This window comes from Lepidochelys kempii, chromosome 1, assembly GCF_965140265.1.
Source record: "Lepidochelys kempii isolate rLepKem1 chromosome 1, rLepKem1.hap2, whole genome shotgun sequence".
Taxonomy (NCBI): domain Eukaryota; kingdom Metazoa; phylum Chordata; order Testudines; family Cheloniidae; genus Lepidochelys; species Lepidochelys kempii.
In genome coordinates, this window is record NC_133256.1 from 252,588,182 (window position 1) to 252,607,920 (window position 19,739).

Genomic DNA, 19,739 nt, shown 5'->3' on the forward strand with positions numbered 1-19,739 from the left:
CTGGTCCTATGATTTTACAATTAAAAATTGTTTATCCCTCGTCAATAAATGATCAGTAATGCTCATAAGCTGAGGATTCCCTAATTCCTGTACAAGTAAATCTTAAACTGCAAATTTCTTTTCCACTTGTTTTTATGAAGTGGAGAAACTTAACAAACTTAACTGAAACTCAGTGACGTTTCTGTGTGGGTTAGCAATTTTGGCTGCATGTAAAGATGTAAGAAGCTTTGAAAGACCATTGGTTACTGACTTGCATGAAACCTGTTACATTCTGAAGAAATCCTGTTTTATTTATTTCTATCTCTAAGGCCTGGTTTACGCTACAGTTAGGTCAGCAGAAGTCCCCTTTCATCAACCTAATTGTGCATGTGTCTACACTTAAATTTGTCTCCCAGTGACGTAAGCTATCTTTTACACTAACATAAGCGATATATTGAGGTCGACAAAGTGCCTGTGTAGACACTGTAATACCTATGTTGACCTGAACAGTCTTTTGGCAGCTATCCTACAATGCCTGACACTCTGGTCACAATTGTGTACTCCACTGCTCAGGGGTCTTACAGAAGGCATGCCCCCCAACCCTCCTTTAAAGTCCTGCACATTTTTGAAATGCCTTTTCCTGGTTGTCCAGCTTGGTGAGCACATCTAGCAGCTCTCCGTTGTTGTGTGCAACTGTCCAGCTGACCGTGCCGGCTACGCACTCCAGCCACACTTGGGCTTGGAGTAGACGGGAAGTACAGTAGAATCTCAGAGTTATGAATACCAGAGTTATGAACTGACCAGTCAACCACACGCCTCGTTTGGAACTGGAAGTACAGAATCAGGCAGTAGCAGATGGTTAAAAGCAGCATTTTTCTTCTGCACAGTATAGTTTCAAAGATGTATAAAGTCAGTGTTCAGCTGTAAACTTTTGAAAGAACAAACATAACGTTTTGTTCAGAGTTACAAATATGAATGTTCCTTCCCTTTTTTTAAGCTCTGCTCCATAAATTTGTTAAGGTTTTAATGTGTTTGCTTTTAAGTTGCATAGAACTTTTTTTTGAAGAGTTTTTGTCACTCAATAAAACTCCATTGTTTGGAAAATAATTCACTTTTATTCGTTCCCAACATATGCTGTAAAATGACTGGTGGTGTTGAAAGCACCCACTTACTTGATATTATACACTTTGATACAACTCGTATGTACAGCAACCACCACAAAATTAATAGGTGCATTGTCAGTGTTTCGTTCACCAAGAACCAAAGAAAGATTCAACTAGTGATTCAGCAGGTGGAAAATGATGTGCACCAAACACTACACAGTCCCAACAAGCTGCCAAAAAGCAGGGCCAGTTAGAGCACAATACACCACAACACATTACTGTGGCTCGCTGTTAAAGTGCTCTTTCAAAACCTCCCTGAGCCGGATAGCTCCACACTGAGTTCTTCTCATGGTTTTGTAACTGGGTCTTCAAACTCAGCAGACAGCTGATCCACCTTCACCCCAGCAGCAACTTTCCCCCATTTGCTTCACAGATCCTATACAGGACACAACAGGCAGCTATAACCATTGAGATGTTTTTCTCAGTGAGATCCAATTTTGAGTAAACACCAGCATCCCTTCAATCTACCAAAACACATTCAACGGTCATTGTGCACCTGCTGATCCGTAGTTGAATCTTTCTTTGGTGCCATCAATGGGGCCAGTGTACTTTATGAGCCATGGGAGTAAGGGATAGACTGGATCCCCCCAGAATCACTTCTGGCATTTCAACATCGCCAGTAGTAATCCACTGGTTGGGAAAGAAGGTCCCAGCTTGCAGCTTTCTGAACAGTCATGTGTTCTTAAAGATACAAGCATCAGGCACCTTCCCTGACAAACCAACGTTGAGGTTGATGAAATGTCCCTAGGGATCCACCAATGCTTGCATAACCCTAGAAAAGGACCCCTTTCTGTTGATGTACTCTGTGACAAGGTGGTCTGGTACCAAAATAGGGATGTGTGTTCCCACCACAGTTTGGGAACCCCATTGTTGCAACTCCATCCATTATGTCCTGCACATTGCCGAGAGCCTCAGTCCTGTATGTGATGAGGTGTTCACCCCACACTGGAGTTGAAGGGGTTAACGGAGGTCTGATGGGCCTGCCATACCCGATCCCTGAAAGGAGCAGAGGAGGTGAGTCTTCCCAGCAGCTTAGAGAGGCTGCATAAGAAGCAGCCAATCAGGGCCCAGTGGACTAGTGCAAAAGGAGCTGCAGGGAAGACCAGGGTCAGTTGCTGTAGGGAGCTCAAGGAGTGAGGACTGTGTTCCTAGCAAGCTGCAGCAAGGGTAGCACCTTAGACAGAGCAGTTGCTGGTAGGGACTGGGGAAGCAAGAGAGAGCTCCTGGCTGGCTGCTGGGACTTGCTGGGTGAATGACCTGAGGAAAGGGCAAAGGAGATGCTGGGGCTGTACGGAAGTGGCCCAGGGAATTGAAGCAGCATTGAATGAAGTTAGAGACGCAGCAGGAGGCTGCTATCTACAGGGTCCCTGGGTTGGAACCCAGAATAGTGGGTGGGCCCGGGTCCCCGCAGTTCGCCACTGGTGGACAGTGATACCTACCCCCAGAAGGGGGAAACGCAGATGGTGACATGGCTGGAGGGCCAAGTTACAAAGAGGACTCCCCAGTACTTGGACTTAGGTGGGTGTGCGGGAGGAGAAGATAATGGGAAAGGCACCACCAAGAAAGGGTGCCCGGCTGGCAGAGCTAAACCCCGTGACGGCCAGCAGGAGGAACCGCTGTGGCGAGTGGACACCATCACACAGAAGATGATTAATAGCCCTACACAGTTGCATGCCATCAACCCCCATGGTGGATTTTCCAACTCCAAAATTATTTTCCACTGACTGGTAGCAATCCGGTGTTGCCAGTTTCCACAGTGCAGTCACCACGTGCTTCCCCAGTGTGAGTGTAGGTCTCATTCTAGTGTCCCTGCACTGCGGGCTGGGGTGGGCTCAGCACACAGATCCATGAACGTGGCCTTGCGCATCCAAAAGTTCTGTAACCACTGGTCATCAGCCCAAGGTGACATTAGGGTGCAATCTCACAGTCAGTGATGGTTTCTCAGGCCCAGAAGAATCATAGAATCATAGAATATCAGGGTTGGAAGAGACCCCAGAAGGTCATCTAGTCCAACCCCCTGCTCAAAGCAGGACCAATTCCCAGTTAAATCATCCCAGCCAGGGCTTTGTCAAGCCTGACCTTAAAAACCTCTAAGGAAGGAGATTCTACCACCTCCCTAGGTAACGCATTCCAGTGTTTCACCACCCTCTTAGTGAAAAAGTTTTTCCTAATATCCAATCTAAACCTCCCCCACTGCAACTTGAGACCATTACTCCTCGTTCTGTCATCTGCTACCATTGAGAACAGTCTAGAGCCATCCTCTTTGGAACCCCCTTTCAGGTAGTTGAAAGCAACTATCAAATCCCCCCTCATTCTTCTCTTCTGCAGGCTAAACAATCCCAGCTCCCTCAGCCTCTCCTCATAACTCATGTGTTCCAGTCCCCTAATCATTTTTGTTGCCCTTCGCTGGACTCTCTCCAATTTATCCACATCCTTCTTGAAGTGTGGGGCCCAAAACTGGACACAGTACTCCAGATGAGGCCTCACCAATGTCGAATAGAGGGGAACGATCACGTCCCTCGATCTGCTCGCTATGCCCCTACTTATACATCCCAAAATGCCATTGGCCTTCTTGGCAACAAGGGCACACTGCTGACTCATATCCAGCTTCTCGTCCACTGTCACCCCTAGGTCCTTTTCCGCAGAACTGCTGCCTAGCCATTCGGTCCCTAGTCTGTAGCTGTGCATTGGGTTCTTCCGTCCTAAGTGCAGGACCCTGCACTTATCCTTATTGAACCTCATCAGATTCCTTTTGGCCCAATCTCCCAATTGGTCTAGGTCCTTCTGTATCCTATCCCTCCCCTCCAGGGTATCTACCACTACTCCCAGTTTAGTATCATCCGCAAATTTGCTGAGAGTGCAATCCACACCATCCTCCAGATCATTTATGAAGATATTGAATAAAACCGGCCCCAGGACCGACCCTTGGGGCACTCCACTTGATACCGGCTGCCAACTAGACATGGAGCCATGGACTTGCAGCTGCTCCATGAAGGACACCAACAATCTCGAGTTGCTTCTCGCTATGTCCCAAGCAGTCTGACCTCCAGGAAATCGTCATGTTCTCTGCAGCTCTTCTTGTGGCTCAGCAAATACAGGAGGATCATGAATGCTGTGCTTGCAACGCTTATGACAGTAGGGTAGGGCTGTGCAAGCACCGTGCTTCTGTCAGCAATGGTGGACAGTGCCAGGTCCCGTATGGGATTTTCAAAATAAGCTTGAAAATTTTGGGATGGGGTGACGCTCTAGGGCGGAGAAAGTTGCATGCTGAGAAGTTGACCCCTTGCTGCCAGTCACCCCTGTGCAATTCATTTCTGCCCCACCATGCATTCCAGTAACTTCCCAAAAGACAGCGCACTGGATGGTAGCGGGTTGCACACTAGGATACCTACCTATGGTGCATAGCACTGTGCATTGAAACAAGCACTTCTGGTAAATACGGGCAGTGCCCACGCAAGGAGCCAAGTGTGCACATGTACAAACAATATCCTAACTGCAGCAGCTTTATGCTGATGTAACTTTTGATGGCAAAAGTTTGTGGTATAGGCAGATGTCCTAAATTAAACCGACTAGAAGGATTCCTATTAGCATGGCTCTAATGACCTTTTACTTAGCAGTGAGAAGTTTGCCCTGGTAGACTTAATTTTCAAGATGGCTTTTAATCCCAAAGTGGAAAGCATCTTAATCTTCTGGATTCCCTTGTTAGCTTTCCATGATGACTCCATTCGCACTATTGGGAAAAAAACAGTCATTCCAAGCATTAGAAAAGTAAAGTCGGAAGAGCCAGCAAGGAAGATTTGTATTGTACTGCCAAGTATAAACCTTGGTTTTCCTTTGGGCAAACTCCAGGTTAGTCTCCAACTTTATTTTTGACCGTTGCCATATTAATACAGTTTTAATGATGGAAGGGGAGGTCATTCGCTTCAAAGGTAAACTTCAGGGCACTCAGTGTGTCACCATTTAGTGTAAAAACAGCTGCAGTTCAGTAGTTGAGATGCCTTCTATAGAGCCTCCTTCAAAGAAGCTTCCTGTGTAGTCTTTCAAATTATGTTCAGATGTATCACAAAATTTAAGGATGTTGTGCAAGACTTTAATTAAAAAAAAAAAAAGAAAAGGTAGCTTTTCAGGGCAGAGGCCATGTCTTCGTGTGTGCAGTTTTTGAGTGTTGTGTTTTGTTTGTACAGCACTTAGCACAATCCAAGACCTCTGAGAGCTGTAGCTACATAAATATTAAATAACAATATTAATATTTGGTGTGATAAATGTCCTAGTTCGTATAAAAAATATAGTCTGCACATTCTAATAGTAACGTCATTAGGTGCCTAACCTTCATAGATGCTCCTGGGGCACCTTACATAAAAGATTACAACAGGTAAAAATATTTATCTTCTGGCAAATCGTAACACTTTGACATGAGCCATTGATGTGCATATTCTGAAATAAAACATTATTTTAATCTGATTTAAATGGACCTGATTTCATTGCTCTCCAGAGATCAAAAATAAAGGTATTCTACAGAAGCAGAGAGAACCTGTACCACTTCTACCTCTACATGCTGCAGCCTCCAGAAGCCTTATATTCTCTGACTTCAGAGAGCAAGTTGCTTTGCAGGGAAGCTAAATGCTTAGTAAGTTATGCATTAGTTTGTAGCACTTTTTTTTAAGGTCCCAAGTGCAGACCTCTTATTGACTCTCATGCTCATATGCTGTTAGTGACTTTGCACTCATTCTTGAAAATCACTAGGGAATGATGCTTAAGTACAGGAGTTTGACTGTGTGTCCTCAAGTATTATGCAATTTTCTAAAGTGTTTAATACTTGTAATTCATTTATCTCTCCTGTTAAAAAATAATTAAAAACCTTTTGGAAACCTCATAGTAGTGGAGAAGCTATCCTGCATTTTATAGGCAGCATCCAGAATTGTCCACTGATAGCTGTGGCATCACACACAATTGGAATCAGTGATTCGCAGAATGTCTGCACTTCAGGGCTTGTAATAAAACAGAAGGTAAGTTTAAAACTTACTTATGCTAATTGCCCCTTCACCCAGATTGTTTAAATCGTATTGGAAGCTTTCAACACACATTATTACAATTGTTAGAAACAATTTCTGTTGGTCTGTTCCAAATATTCAGAGTCTCTATAGAATGTGCTCATTCTGTGTGCCCCCTAAATCTCTTACCAGTGTTTTGTCATGGTGTTGTCTCAACACAGTTTTGAAGGAATCAAGATAACTTTTAGGAAACATATAGTTACTGTTATTCATTGAACTTCACTCCATCTACCTATAAGAAATTATCATTAATAAGGAGAGAGAATGTAAAAGGATGGAAAAGAGAAGACTTGAGTATGAGGAGGAGAGAGAACATGTATTTTTAGGTACATAAAAGCTAAGAAAAAATTGGAAGACATCACAGCAAGCTGGTGTGCTGAAGCAGGCAAAGGCATAACTGGCCATCAACATTAATGTTAAGCCATAAACAATGATTGAGCAGTAATTGGAGAAGGGCATGCTGAGGAGAGTGCTGGCATCATGATTCTCTGACATCAAAAATAGGGGTGGGGCAGTCAGAGTGGAAGAAAATCATTACAATGGAAATTAAGGTTACCAAAAATCCAGTAAATTTTCCATAGTAAAGCTTTTAGATAAGAGACCTCTAGTTGGACATCTGTGAATTTGTCACTAGCTTATAACAATTAACTGCAGTTCTCTCCACTTCCTTTTTGAATACAGCTAGTTACCTACCTCACAAATTAGCATACACTCAGCTTGCTACAAGACAACAGGCAGGCTTTGCCAAGATCCTCCAAAAATCAGACCATCTTCCAAATCACATGCAGCAAGTGAATTAACTTTTTGTTTTGTTTACATTAACAGTTTTTCTTGATTCAGTGAGAAGGATGTTGTTTAAAGCTCTGCATTGTCAATTTCTCCTCTGAAGTCTTCTCACCTTTTGAAGAAGTGTAGGTGGAGATAAGTCGAGGCAACTCATGTGTAATGATAGCTTTTAAACTCTAAATAAGTAGAATGAGATCAGGAGTGCCACATTTTCAAGTGACTTCACATATTTTCTATATTCTTGTGGAATGAGATCTGTAGTTTAAATGCAAGAAAATAAAGGCTTAAGAAAATTGGACTGTAGCTAGGAAAAAGCGGAGTAAAATCTCTCAAATCATCTTCCGAAAGGTATGCTCCAAGAAGAGGCTACTAGGCAAGCTTAATGGAAGGCTTTCTGGGTAGCATAGATATATGCTACCAAGTTTTGTTTTGCTGCCTTTTTCATGTCCTCCCACACGCATTTCAAGGCCCATTTGGCCTGGGATACCGCTATCTGCTCAGTCTGCTCATGTCCTTTCATCCTTCAAGTCCTTCCTTTAAGCATGCTTCTCCTAAACTGCCTGTAAATCCCAGCCCTCTCTTCAAGACACATCAACAAAATAAAAGCGAGGAGGAAAGAGAAATGAAAACAAAATGGGAAACTAACATAGCACCAGCTGTATCCCACCTCCAGCCTTCATCTGTATGTTGTTTGGGACATACCTTGGTTGCCTACCAAGTACTTGGCACACTTCAAATGCTAGTAAACAAATTGTGTATATATATAGCCATCAGAGAGAGTTTACTGTCAAATTTATAGGAGACATTTGGTTTAACTGAAGGATTGTTCGTGTATTTCCAAGAAGGGTAAGAGAACTTCCTACCTTGCTCTTTTTATCTTAAAATCTTCAAGTGCAATCATCTCTAGATGCAAAGAAGGGTGAGAGAGCGCTCGACTAAACAAGCTTCATCTGCGTTCCATACAAAACTAAATTATTATATTTCCAGATTTACCCTTGCTTCTCTACAAGTCACAATAAGGAAAAAAAGTTAGACTCCTTTGATGTGAAAAAAAGCAATATATCACTTCTCTGAAAGAACATTTCTCAGTCTCTCATGTGAAAAAGGATTAACACCTCCAACAAAGGTCCTCTAGATCACAGAACTAAGCAGCAGTACTGAACAGTTTTCCTGAGGAGTGGAAAAACTGTATTTAAGCAAGAGATTTTGAACTGGCAAACAGAAGCTTTTTAAGAGCTGAAGATCTAAGATAAAGGATTAAACCTTTCTGAAGTATCTACACTTAAACTACTCTAAAGACAAGGAAACGAGTTTAAATTCATGAAAGACCATCTTTGTTTTCCTAAATGAACAATGTTCTTTAGTGTCAAAATAGAATCTATTCACTGCATTGTGAACTATATAAACTTTATTGCAATACCACATATCTGTTAGTGTGGTCTTGTTTTGGGTTTACTTTATTGAATTCTGACTTGATTTGAGCAGCTGCTGTGGACACAATATTTGTCCACATGTAAACTGATAATTATCAAAATATTTTGATGTGGACAAAATAAAGAAATATGCTGCTTATCTGTTCTGTTAAAGAATACTTGTTCTGTATGTGTAAGAGGAGCATGTGAAATAAAATATTATAGCTTTAAGTGGCAATTTGTAGCATTTTCCCATATGTAACTCTTAATTTGATAGTTCATCGTTTCATAACATTAGGCATTATATCTAATAAACATATCTATTGTTCTAATACATATTCAGTGTTTGGAGTGGTATTAAACAGAATTTTATTTTAAAAACAGGCTTGATAGCTACTGATATGTAATGTTAGATGCATCTCCAGAGATTTGAGATGGATATCACTTGCTTGGAATTAGGAATGGGAGGATTTTTTTTTTTTTGCCATATTTTTATGTTCAAAAGTTAAGTGTAAGAAAATGAAATCCCATAGAACTTCCGTTAGAGCTCCTGATTGTTTAAGCGTAACTTGCTGTTTTAAGAACTAAATTACAGCAAACAGGTAACCTTCTGACCTTTTTCAGTAAATCCCCAACTGAACCTTTGAAATTAGGCTGGTTTCGCATTTTATGGCACAAAATAAAAATCTCTTATTCCGCTATAGTGTATCCTGAACACACATTTTATTAAGCTCTTGACTCATTCAGCCATGTGTATTTTGTAAAGTTCCTATGGTTATTGTTTTACAATAGCTGCTTCCAGAAGCATTGTAAGGGTTTCAATTAATCAGCTCTTTGTGTGCTTCAGACTATGCAAATTTATCGCATCAAGCCATTCAGCAGCTCATGGGAAAGCCGTGTACAAACTGTATTGTCTTCTAGCGCCTCCTCTCATTTAGAGTGATGTTTTTAATAAGCGAGCTAATCAAGTTTACTTATGCATTATTTATCTGTTAATTTTAATTCTGTTCTTCTTTCTATCCTATGTCAAATGGGATGTAGCAAGTGATATGATCGATCTGTAAACGATTCAGCTGTTGAAGAAAGCTAATATGATTTAGCGCTCTTCCCCCCAGCCCCCCCGAAGTTGTGTGTGTATATATAGTTGTGTAATAAACATGATGGCTAATTAGATAAATTTGAAGCAAACATACCTGCTAATATACCAAACATATATTGGTTTGCAGATTTGTCTATAAATCTGTTCTCCCCCAAAATACTTTGTAACTATAAAACGGCAATTGTATTTGAAAATAGCCTTCTTATTGGAAGTTTAGCCAATCCCTTCAATTCCAGTATGTACTCTGTCACTGGACACATCTAGTACTGAAAACTCCGGAGTGCACCTATTAAGGAATTAAGGTTATTTTTCTAACCACATAAGAGTAAAGGAGCTAAACAAGTTCATCCAGTAGTGGGCTTCTTCTCACCTCTCCAGCAGAAATTAGTAGTAATGCTGCTGCCACTTCTGTTCATTTAAGTTAGTCCCCTTTGCTCTCCAATGTGCCACCTGTTGATAGTAATTAGGCTTTTACATAGTAGGTTGTTTTGACTTTTTTCATTTGTGAGTGTGTGTTTTAGTTATGGAAAGTATCCGTATGGTGGCTTGTGAACGAGACTTAACGCCTACTGCTGGATATTTTTGATTGTTAAACAGTGTGTTTTAGAGTGATAAATTCACACCTGCTAGCAAGCAAGGACAGCAACATGTAAGGGACACAAACTCTAGAGTTTTGAGTCTCTGCAGGTGGAAAAGTAAAATCTCTCAATAAAAAAAGTGAAGAGATCAAGGTGTCTTCAAGACCCAGATCTTGCAAAGAGATCCCCATTGTCAGACCCTACTCCATGAACAGTGTGGGATTCCATACAGATTGACATTTATGCCCACATGGATCCCTTTGCAGGGTGGTGCCAATGTGTAGTCAGGAAATTGTCCCATATCTGAACACAGTATGGCACCAGTTGAAGAACAGCTCCTAGTTATCTTCTGTTCGGAAGAAAAGTTGCTTGAAAAGATTTGATTGATTTGGCTGCTGTTTTGCAAAGCACTAGAGTACTTCTCATTAACTGGATTTTTTTAAAATGCTATTGGTTCAGTTTATAAAATCTATATTGAAATATTTGGAAAAAAGACGGTTTCAGTAATCTTTTTTTAAAAGAAATTAATTATAGTATGTGTCAGCTTGACAATAAATTCCTTGCAAAAGTGTGTTCTAGAATTAAAAGGGGGTTTTGTTTTTGTTTTTTTAAGTTGAATGAATAGGCAGAGCCCTAGAAAGCATCTGGCAATCTGCCTGCTTACGAATATGAGCCTAACGTAAGTCCACGCATTTTTTAAATCAAAAAACAACTTTCACCCCATGTAGAAGAACACATGTAGAATTATTTCCTGAACTATTTATAGATGTTCAGCTCTGTCCCCAATATGAGAACTGAAACATGTGTCGGTGAGGGCAGAATGTGGCCCATAACAGTATGGCATTTTTAAGTAATCAGTCTGACTACATCTCTCACAAGAGATGGGGCATTTAAAGGGGGGGAAGGTAACATTACATGAGACTCTGAGGTATACATTAAAATATATATGTGATGGAGAAAAACGTTTTGAGGTGATGAGCAAAACTATTAGCTCCCTAAGTATGTTGAATAGGGAATTCAGGAAAAACTATTTTATTTCTTTTTTTAATGCCACAGAGGAAGTTTATACCCTAGTTTTGAGTGTGTGTTCTTCTTCTGTAGATGGGCATGGTAAAAAATCAGTAGTTAAAGTGAATTTCAGTTCATACTTGGACAGGGAAAGCTCTTCAAATCCTGAGGTTGTTTTATATTCTACATTTTGGGGGCAATGCTCTATTATCCAATTTCAAAGTGATGTTGCTATTGTGAAGGATGATTTCATTTTATTTTTCATTGCTGAAAGGCTACACTGGGTAAAGCTAATTTGCCTGTTTGGGTGTGTGGTTGTTGTCTGTCCCGTCCCCCTCTTCCCTCTCCCCCCCCCCCGGATTTTAACCCTGCAATGTGTGTTTGCTTTTCACCAGTAGATGTTGTGCTGTAAACAATGGGTCAAGAATTCTGTTTGAGTTGGGGCATGGAATCTGGGGCTTAAAATATGAACCTGTAAATAGTGTGTTTAATGTCAACATATTTTCTGTATGATGAATTTTGTGTTCTGTGCTTTTCCAAGGTCCTGAGAATATTGTTTTTGAAATTAAATACATCATTAACATTGTTAAATTAATGCAATATACAGACCATCAAGATTTTTTAAAAATCGATAAAGTTTCTAGGGATTATTTCCCAGAGATGAAAATATCTTGTGTGAGATGGTCTTAAAATTTGGGGTAGGAAAATATCTTCAGTCGTGTTCGGCAAATATAGATGTACACGATCTATAATGTTGTAACTTTTTAAAAAAAAAATTAAAATCTGGATTTAGAATTAAGATTTAGAACTTCTTTTTGAAATAGGGACTTTAAAAATGGCCTACTCAGTTTCAGATCATCAGATTCTGTCTAAATATTTTGTTTTAACTTCTAAGCTCATTATGCTCTCTTTGTGTTAACTTGTATTAAAATCTGTCAGCTATGACTGGTCTCATAAGCACAGTCAGCGGACCAGAATAAGTTAATTATTTACTTGTGTCACTAGTGCTCTTCATCTAATGAAATGCACAGCTGTGTTAGATCTGCAGTTGGATGTGTAGATTCTATTGTTATACAAGTCAGCAGAGGGTAGAAGCCGCTATGATGGAGAGCCCTCAGTTCTTTCTGCTGTTCTGCCTTTCTGTGTCGATTTCATGGATCTTTTATCATTTACTTTCACACAAAACAAACAACACAGAGGCTGTCTGCTATGGGAACCGTCTTGGCATATTAAAGGGTTTTCAGAGCCTCAAGTAATTTTAAGTTAGCTAAAATTGAATTTTTGGCTTACAGGTGCCCTTAGTCCACATGCAATCTATGAAAACATTAGAAGTTAAAGGGAATTGGCAAAACTCACAATTTTATATATCCATAAATATTTGGGAGGGGGGGAATGTGCAGTATGCAGAAGATTTAATAAAAACTCTTATGTTCTAATCTGCTTTCACCAAATGATCACGTCTTTCTGGGGAAAGGATTGTTAACGATTTGTTGCAAAGAGATAGTGAAAATTAGTCTGTACTAGATTACAAACTAAACATAAAAATACAAAAGCTCCAGTTGTCTTCCCCTTTTCCCCCTCCCCCCTACTTACCATTCTCATTCTATTAACTACTGTCCCATGCACCTATCCCTGTCTTGTTTGGACAGTGGATGAGGAGCTCCCTCCTGAGCAGACGCCAATATCCCTCTGTGAACTGGCTGGTTGGGGGATGCCTTTTTAGGGATGTAACCAGCACCCTCAGTCTTTGCTCAGCCCCCTCCAGCCTAGGACTTTTCCGACCAAAGTGTGCTCTGGCAGTTGCACCAGGCTGATCTCAAATAGATTGCAGATTCTTTCCACTCTGAGGGCTTCTGGAAAAGATTGACTGAAACACTAGACTTGTTTCAAAGGAATAGGGTTTTTAGTGCTTGCATTTTAGCACCTGATTTGAGATGCAACATCAGTCTGTATGCCGTGTAAAGTGGTGGTCTTTTAATCTGTCAAATTAGGTATGGGAACAACGTTCAGAGTTGGGGAGGAAAGGTTTATAAAGTATTTTAAACCAATTTGAATGGGGTTCACACTTCTGACTAGCTTTTAGAATTTGTACCTGCTTACCCCCACCTATGATCTTTAAACTATCATGACTGACATTTTTGGAAACTTTTTTTTTTAATGCACAGAGGGGTCCATATCTGTCTAACAAACTGTTAGGTGTCTGGAACTTGATCGTGTTTTCCTTGGTTTCAGAAGGTTCCAAGTACACAGTCTTTTGCTCAATAAATAAGTACCAACAGAAAACACATTATTTTGGGTCAGTTTTCTCAAAGGCATGACTTCAGTCAAAAGGTTTATTCATGCATGTTGGCCAAGATTTAGAAAAAAAAGACTAGTGATTTTTGGAGCCCAGCAAGACATCTTAAAGCGGTCTGATTTTCAGAAAGCATGCAGCAGCCACTCTGAAAATTAGGTCCTTTTTAAGGTGTCACAAGTTAAGTGCCCAACATCTTTAGTCACTTTTGAAAAATGTAACCAATATTTTCTTATCTGAGTGCCTTATTTGAGTGAATGAGCAAATTATTACCACTGAAGTTATTATGTATGCATGTTAAGTTCACTGTTTTGGATGGTGTGGACTGTCGTTGTTTTGGAATTTATTCTTGCTAAAAACTGACCCGTGAGAAAAAGAGAGCGGAGGGGCTGAATAGTAAGAAAGCTTGGTAATATCAGTCCTGATGTTGTCTCACTTTTTGTGAATTGAAATATTTTCTCTTCTCTAGGGGTGTGTGGGCTGATAGTACCTCAGGAGGACATGCCATTTTGTGATACAGGAATCTGTCCAGATATCATTATGAATCCTCATGGCTTCCCATCGCGTATGACGGTTAGTAATTATGTTTTGATTAAAAAGACACTGTCCCAGAAAAGGAGAGTGAAGTAGATTAACCACAGTGAACAAGGTGTGACAGTTGGACAACAAGATGCAGCATTGCATTTAAGATGTTCTTCCAGTCTTCATTATGTCCCATGGTGTCTGTCCAGGGATTCTTCAGTGGGCTGCTTTGTATATGTCATAAGATATCTAAATATGATATATAAAATAAACGGTGATATAGTTTCTGGACATCCCACACATGAGGTGCTGTGCCTAAGATTTGTAGGAAAGCAAAACACCATACAAGTGATTCAGTCATTTGAGAGAGAGAGGATACTATCCTTCCCTTAACACCGTTTTAACGTGTGCTGTCCAAGCTATGCATCATCTTTCTTCATTCCAAGGGAAGTTTACCTATCTATTCTTCTGGCCTTCATCAGTGTGCTTCAAAAGAGATCGAGAGAGAGAGAAACACAAGGTTAACATTAATAGTTCTGACTCTGTCACTAATGGGTTGGTAAACTTGGATTTATTCAAATCATTGTAATCCAGTCTAAACACTTATGTACTGGGGACTGTTCACACAGTAAAGTTTAACTGGGTGCTAAAGTGTTTATAGGATTGAGGCCTAATAAAGTATTTGACTAACTGTAAAATAAATGGTTTTCATTGAACTATTTAACAAAAAGGAATGAAAATAAGATACCCATTTTTTAAAGCTCAGATTTTGTGTCTGTTAATGCATGGGAGAAAAATTGGTGCATTGGTCAACTTTTGAAAAAGAAACCAAGGAAAACTTCAGATTCCAAATTTGTTTTCGGCAAGAAACTGCTTAAACCACCATGAAATAATAGATCCTGAATTGGAAGCCAGCTTCCTATAAAATATAATCTTACTGCTCCCTTGTTTTATTCTATCGCTCTTCCTATTCAGTTCACTTTCCCTTCAGTACCATGATGCATCTCTTCTAGCTCATGTGCCTTTTCATCTCTTGTTAATCTTCAAAATATTTTTCATTGACTTTCAGTGTTTGTTTCTCTAATACATACTTTTTCTTCAGGACATTCATCCTTTTCAGCGAGACTGTGACATTCCAATCTGCCCAGCATAAGGAACAGCTGAGGGGGAGATTGTGACTCATGAGAGCTCCCAATCACAATCTCACGTCCGGTCTCCCTACTGCTCCAGGCAGGATGTAACCTTTGAGTCTATGCCAGGCACAGCATATTTTCCCTAACATGCCAGCATAGCTGTGTCACTGAACATACTGGGGGCAGAGCCAAGACTCCATCCAGCTGGGTGGGGGAAGTATAAGCTCTCCAGAGCCTACTTCCCCATATGTGGTACTGTCCATGATGAAAGTAGCTGGTACATAGACATATGAGAGTGCTTTGCACCCTGTTATGCCCTTGCACTGCCATGCTAGTCAGGCTATCATCTGGCCCTTTATTCAGCCTTTCTCCCTTGTTGGTTTTTACCTTCTATGTTTTCTTTTTTTTCTCACCACTGTCTTTCTCTCCTCTACTCCTGCTACTGATCTCCGACACTTTAACGTCCTTGGTTCTCTGGTAGTGGGGACTAGATCAGCGGTCCTGTTCACCTTCCAAATGTGATGAGGAGGATGAGCCAGGTGACAGTGAATTTGCAAGTCTTGCCCTCCGTATGCCAGTGAATTGTCAGTCCTGCATTAAGATGCCAAATTTTAAAACTTGAGGAGGTGTTTCAGAGGTGTAACATGTATATCAAGGAAGTACTCTTCCTTTTATAACTTCTCATGTTTTCCATTGCACAGGTGGGAAAATTAATTGAGCTCTTGGCAGGGAAAGCTGGTGTCCTAGATGGCAGATTTCACTATGGAACAGCTTTTGGAGGTAGTAAAGTTAAGGATGTGTGTGAAGATCTCATTCGCCATGGGTATAACTACTTAGGGAAGGACTACGTAACATCTGGCATCACTGGGTAAGAATCTGCTGCAAAATTTTAGGCATTTCAGAGTAGGAGTGAGGAAAGAGCAATTTTTAAGTAATTTTCTTTTTTAAAAAATGGACAGCAATTTTATGTGCTGTTTGAGTATTTATTTGCAATGTCACGTTTACTATAATAGTACTGTAAAATATGGAATTGGAGGCAGGTGTCTGTTCCTTGGGCTGTATCTGTGTGCTTTTTTTGCTGATTATACAGTGATTCAATCTTACATAGTTGTCTGTTCTGTAACTTCCTGCTGTGTTGATAAGACTGTCTTCCGGGACAAGGAGCTCAAAGTACATGAGATAGTTTAGGAACAGGAAAAACCCATATGGTCCAACATGCTTGCCCTTTTAAAAAGGTGTCTTAATCCCACTTTCTTGCTTTTTCACTGTTCCTCCAAGTCTCCCCCACCTCCCTCCACTCCTCCAGAAACAAATCAAATGTATTCAATGGAAAGGATAATCAACATATGGAATAAGGTAGTTGGCAAGGCAATTAGAATATAAATGCATGCAAGAGATACCTAGATATAAGTGCCCTGTTTACTCCTTGATCCCTAAATTAGGTATACATTCTGCATGCATTTCTTTCTGTTGATAACATAAGCTATATGAATGATACAAATTAAGTGATGTAAATAATATCTTAAATCACAGTTCAACTTCTCTCAGACAGTGAGTCTTAGCTTGCAACTGGTAGCACCTGGGTGAAATGCACCCATACAGCCTCACTGAAGTCAGATGGGCTCTGCACAGGCACAGCAGTCTGCCCCTCTGCTATCAGTTGCAGATTCAGAGCCTTGTTCTCCACATGAATGTACAGTAATACACTGTACTGTTATGAGGAAGCACTCCCAAACTATTCTCTAGAACTTTATTCATGACTCCATTGCAGATTGTCCTAAAAGTCCAAATGCATTTTTTTTAAATAATTCATGGCTCCTGGGTTATTTCAAATGGCTTTGCCGCTTTTCCTGTCTAGTAAACTGTTTCATATCTTAGGGTAAAAATGAGCTGACCAAGAAGATTATGTTTATTGTTTTTATTCCTTTAGAGAACCCTTGGAAGCATATATCTATTTTGGTCCTGTGTATTACCAGAAACTAAAGCATATGGTGTTGGATAAGATGCATGCCAGAGCTCGAGGCCCTAGAGCTGTCCTTACCAGGTATTGTTGAAGAATGTGTGCAGAGTACTTGCTGCGTAATCAGAAATGTGCTAGGTTCACTAAACCTAAGCAGATAAAAGATTAAAGTGTTTTGTCTCTTAGTGTTTAACGTATTTGATGTTCCTTGTTTAATATTAATTGGGGAAAATAACAAAACTCTTGTGAAACCGTGATAGGAGGAAGTTAGTTTGCAGATCCAAAGAGTGCTTCATACAATTCAAGTTGAGGCTTCTACTCTGTTCTTAACTCATTCTGTTGCATCTGGGGAAATGTAGACATTGTGAATCACTGGGTGATGTTTTTAACATAACAGATACGTAGACCTATGGGGTTATTTAAAAGCATTGCTGTCCCTTTTTGTTTGTCCTCACTGGCATTTAAAGAGCTTTTTTCTTCTTCTGTTTTTGATTTAACTGCAGTGTTCTCACAACACAGTGTGTGAATGGAAGAAAAAACTTCCTTTGATCTTGCAGCAGTCACTGGGATTTTTACATAGTACAATTAATATTGTGACACTAACTTTTGCCCTTTAATATGAAATGAATGGATTGGCTACAATTGAATGTAAAACACCCATTGAAATGGTATACACACATCCCCAAAATACAGCATCTGCAATGCTGTCTCCTTCCCCCTCCCACCCAACCTCAATCCCTGTGGTATGGTCAAGAAAGAGATACACTCCAAGATGGCATTTACCAATCAGTGACCTTTCTGTTCTTATTCAGCATGGTGCTTGTTGGCAATTTCAGCACACCCTGCAATTCATCAGTGTCAGAACTTACAAAGAAACCTATGGTAAGTCTCCATTTTCAGCTGTTTCATTAAAGATCTGATAAAGCTTCCTCAGTTCCCGTGATGTGGTTATCATTGCACTAAATATGAATTCTCTTGTCTGCAGTCATGTTTGCTTTCATCTGGCTTTCCCCTTGAATAAACATGGCCAAGCCTACACTACCCCGCTACATCAGGAGCAAAAAGGATCAATATTGGTGTCTTTAGTTTCAAGTTTAGGAGTCAGAGGGTGTGCTTGAAAAAGCATGTATGTAATGTGATATGCTTCCAGAGATTTAATACCTCCATCTACACACTCAAGGACTCTGAAATCTTCTGCTTTCATTGGATTTATCTGGCTTCTTGCCCTTGAGGCCAAACAAAGACTCATCCCCTTCAGCTGTAGTCGATATGGCTGCTCATGCTGCCTTCAAGTTGATGGATCCTTTTGGCTTATCAAACCTTATATCACTGAATCACTTTGCTTGGAAGTGACCTCTGGTGGATTACTTTGTCCATTCCTCTGCATCATAGCAGGATTGCTTGCATGATCCCTAAATCCCATGAGACAGTTGGTTGTCCAATCTAGTCTTGAATATCACTAGTGCAGATGATTCCAAAATCTCTTCTGGAACCCTATTTACCTAACTAGTGTTATCTTGGTACTTATATGCCCCATCTAAATCTTAGCACCATTACCTATGATCCGTTCTTGTTAACGAATGACAGCAATTGATCACTGTCCCCTTTTATAACCTACCCTCACATACCTGCATAATAGTCCCTGTCTGCTTTTATCTGGCTTTCCCCTTGCCTTTGAGGAAGCTAGTGGATTGTTCTATTTAAGCTGCCTCATGACCACCGGTCTTAAAACTGTTTTTCTCCACTAATTCATCCTTTCTTATTACCATCACCTCCACTAAGAGAATAAGTTCCAGACTTTCGTGTTCGTTTCTTCATCCATTGCATTTTACAGAGGACAAAGTGGACTAACTGTATCTTAAAATGTGACTCTTTTGAATAGTACTCTTATAAAGATGACATTTCATTGTGGGGTTCACTGGTTATTGTCTCAATCATTTCCATATCAAATGTGCTTAGTTTTGCTTTGTAAAACTATCTCTTTACAACTGTGGAAAACTCCACCTGGGATCTGAGATTCAAAGCTGGCTTCTTTCGTTCTTGAGCATCACTAGTACTAAAGATTCAGCAGATTAAGTGATGTCCACAGACATCTGTCCAGCCTCATTGCCTTAAACATCAGTTTTTGCTTTTTTACTATTGCTATGCGTTGAGCAGATGTGTTCATTTATCTCCTTGATATCTAGAATTTTTTTCCATGAGCATTCAGTTAAGGTAGAACCTGTCAATATATATATGGGTAGTCTAATATTTATTTCTTCTAATGTGTATCATCTTGCATCTGAATTTAATCTGCTATTCTGTTCTGTATAGGTTTTTACACCATCATTGTAGTATCTGAGGGACTTCCAGTATAGCATTAAGCAACATGACTAACATCTGTCAGATATCTGTCCTCTTGCCCTTTCCCCAGGGAGAGGTGTGTGTGCAGGGGAGTGTCTTGTTTTAGTGTTTGTTTGGTTAAAAAAAAAAGAGAGAGCGAGAGAGACCAAAAGAGCTATGTGTTTCTGATAGAGAAGGCAAGGTTACAGAAGTGCACCTTGCCGATAGAACAGCAGGTGGGGAGGCCCTTAGTTCTTGAGGGAGTTCTTTTGACGGTCTGAGTGGCCCCTGAGAAAGCCCTGTCTCCTGCACAAGTCAGCTTCACCCTGATCATAGAAAGCTCCATTGTGCCAGAGGAGCGAAGTTGACTCGGAATCAGACCCTTTCTCCGCTGTTAGACTAAATTGGTCCGTTTCAGAAAGCTGTGTCTGTG

General features: G+C 40.3%; 1 protein-coding gene across 3 annotated transcripts in view; it reads left to right on the forward strand.

The window, feature by feature from the left end:
- Window positions 1-19,739, forward strand: part of POLR3B (RNA polymerase III subunit B) — a 122,418-nt gene that overhangs the window by 89,613 nt on the left and 13,066 nt on the right. The window contains exons 24-27 of one of the 3 annotated variants that reach the window (XM_073324285.1): window positions 13,839-13,942; window positions 15,726-15,892; window positions 16,955-17,068; window positions 17,797-17,866. In XM_073324285.1, the coding sequence (XP_073180386.1) occupies window positions 13,839-13,942; window positions 15,726-15,892; window positions 16,955-17,068; window positions 17,797-17,866 (455 nt within the window). Of the gene's footprint in view, window positions 1-552; window positions 971-13,838; window positions 13,943-15,725; window positions 15,893-16,954; window positions 17,069-17,796; window positions 17,867-19,739 lie in introns of those variants that run through there. The other 2 variants (XM_073324277.1, XM_073324294.1) reach the window with 2 other exon arrangements.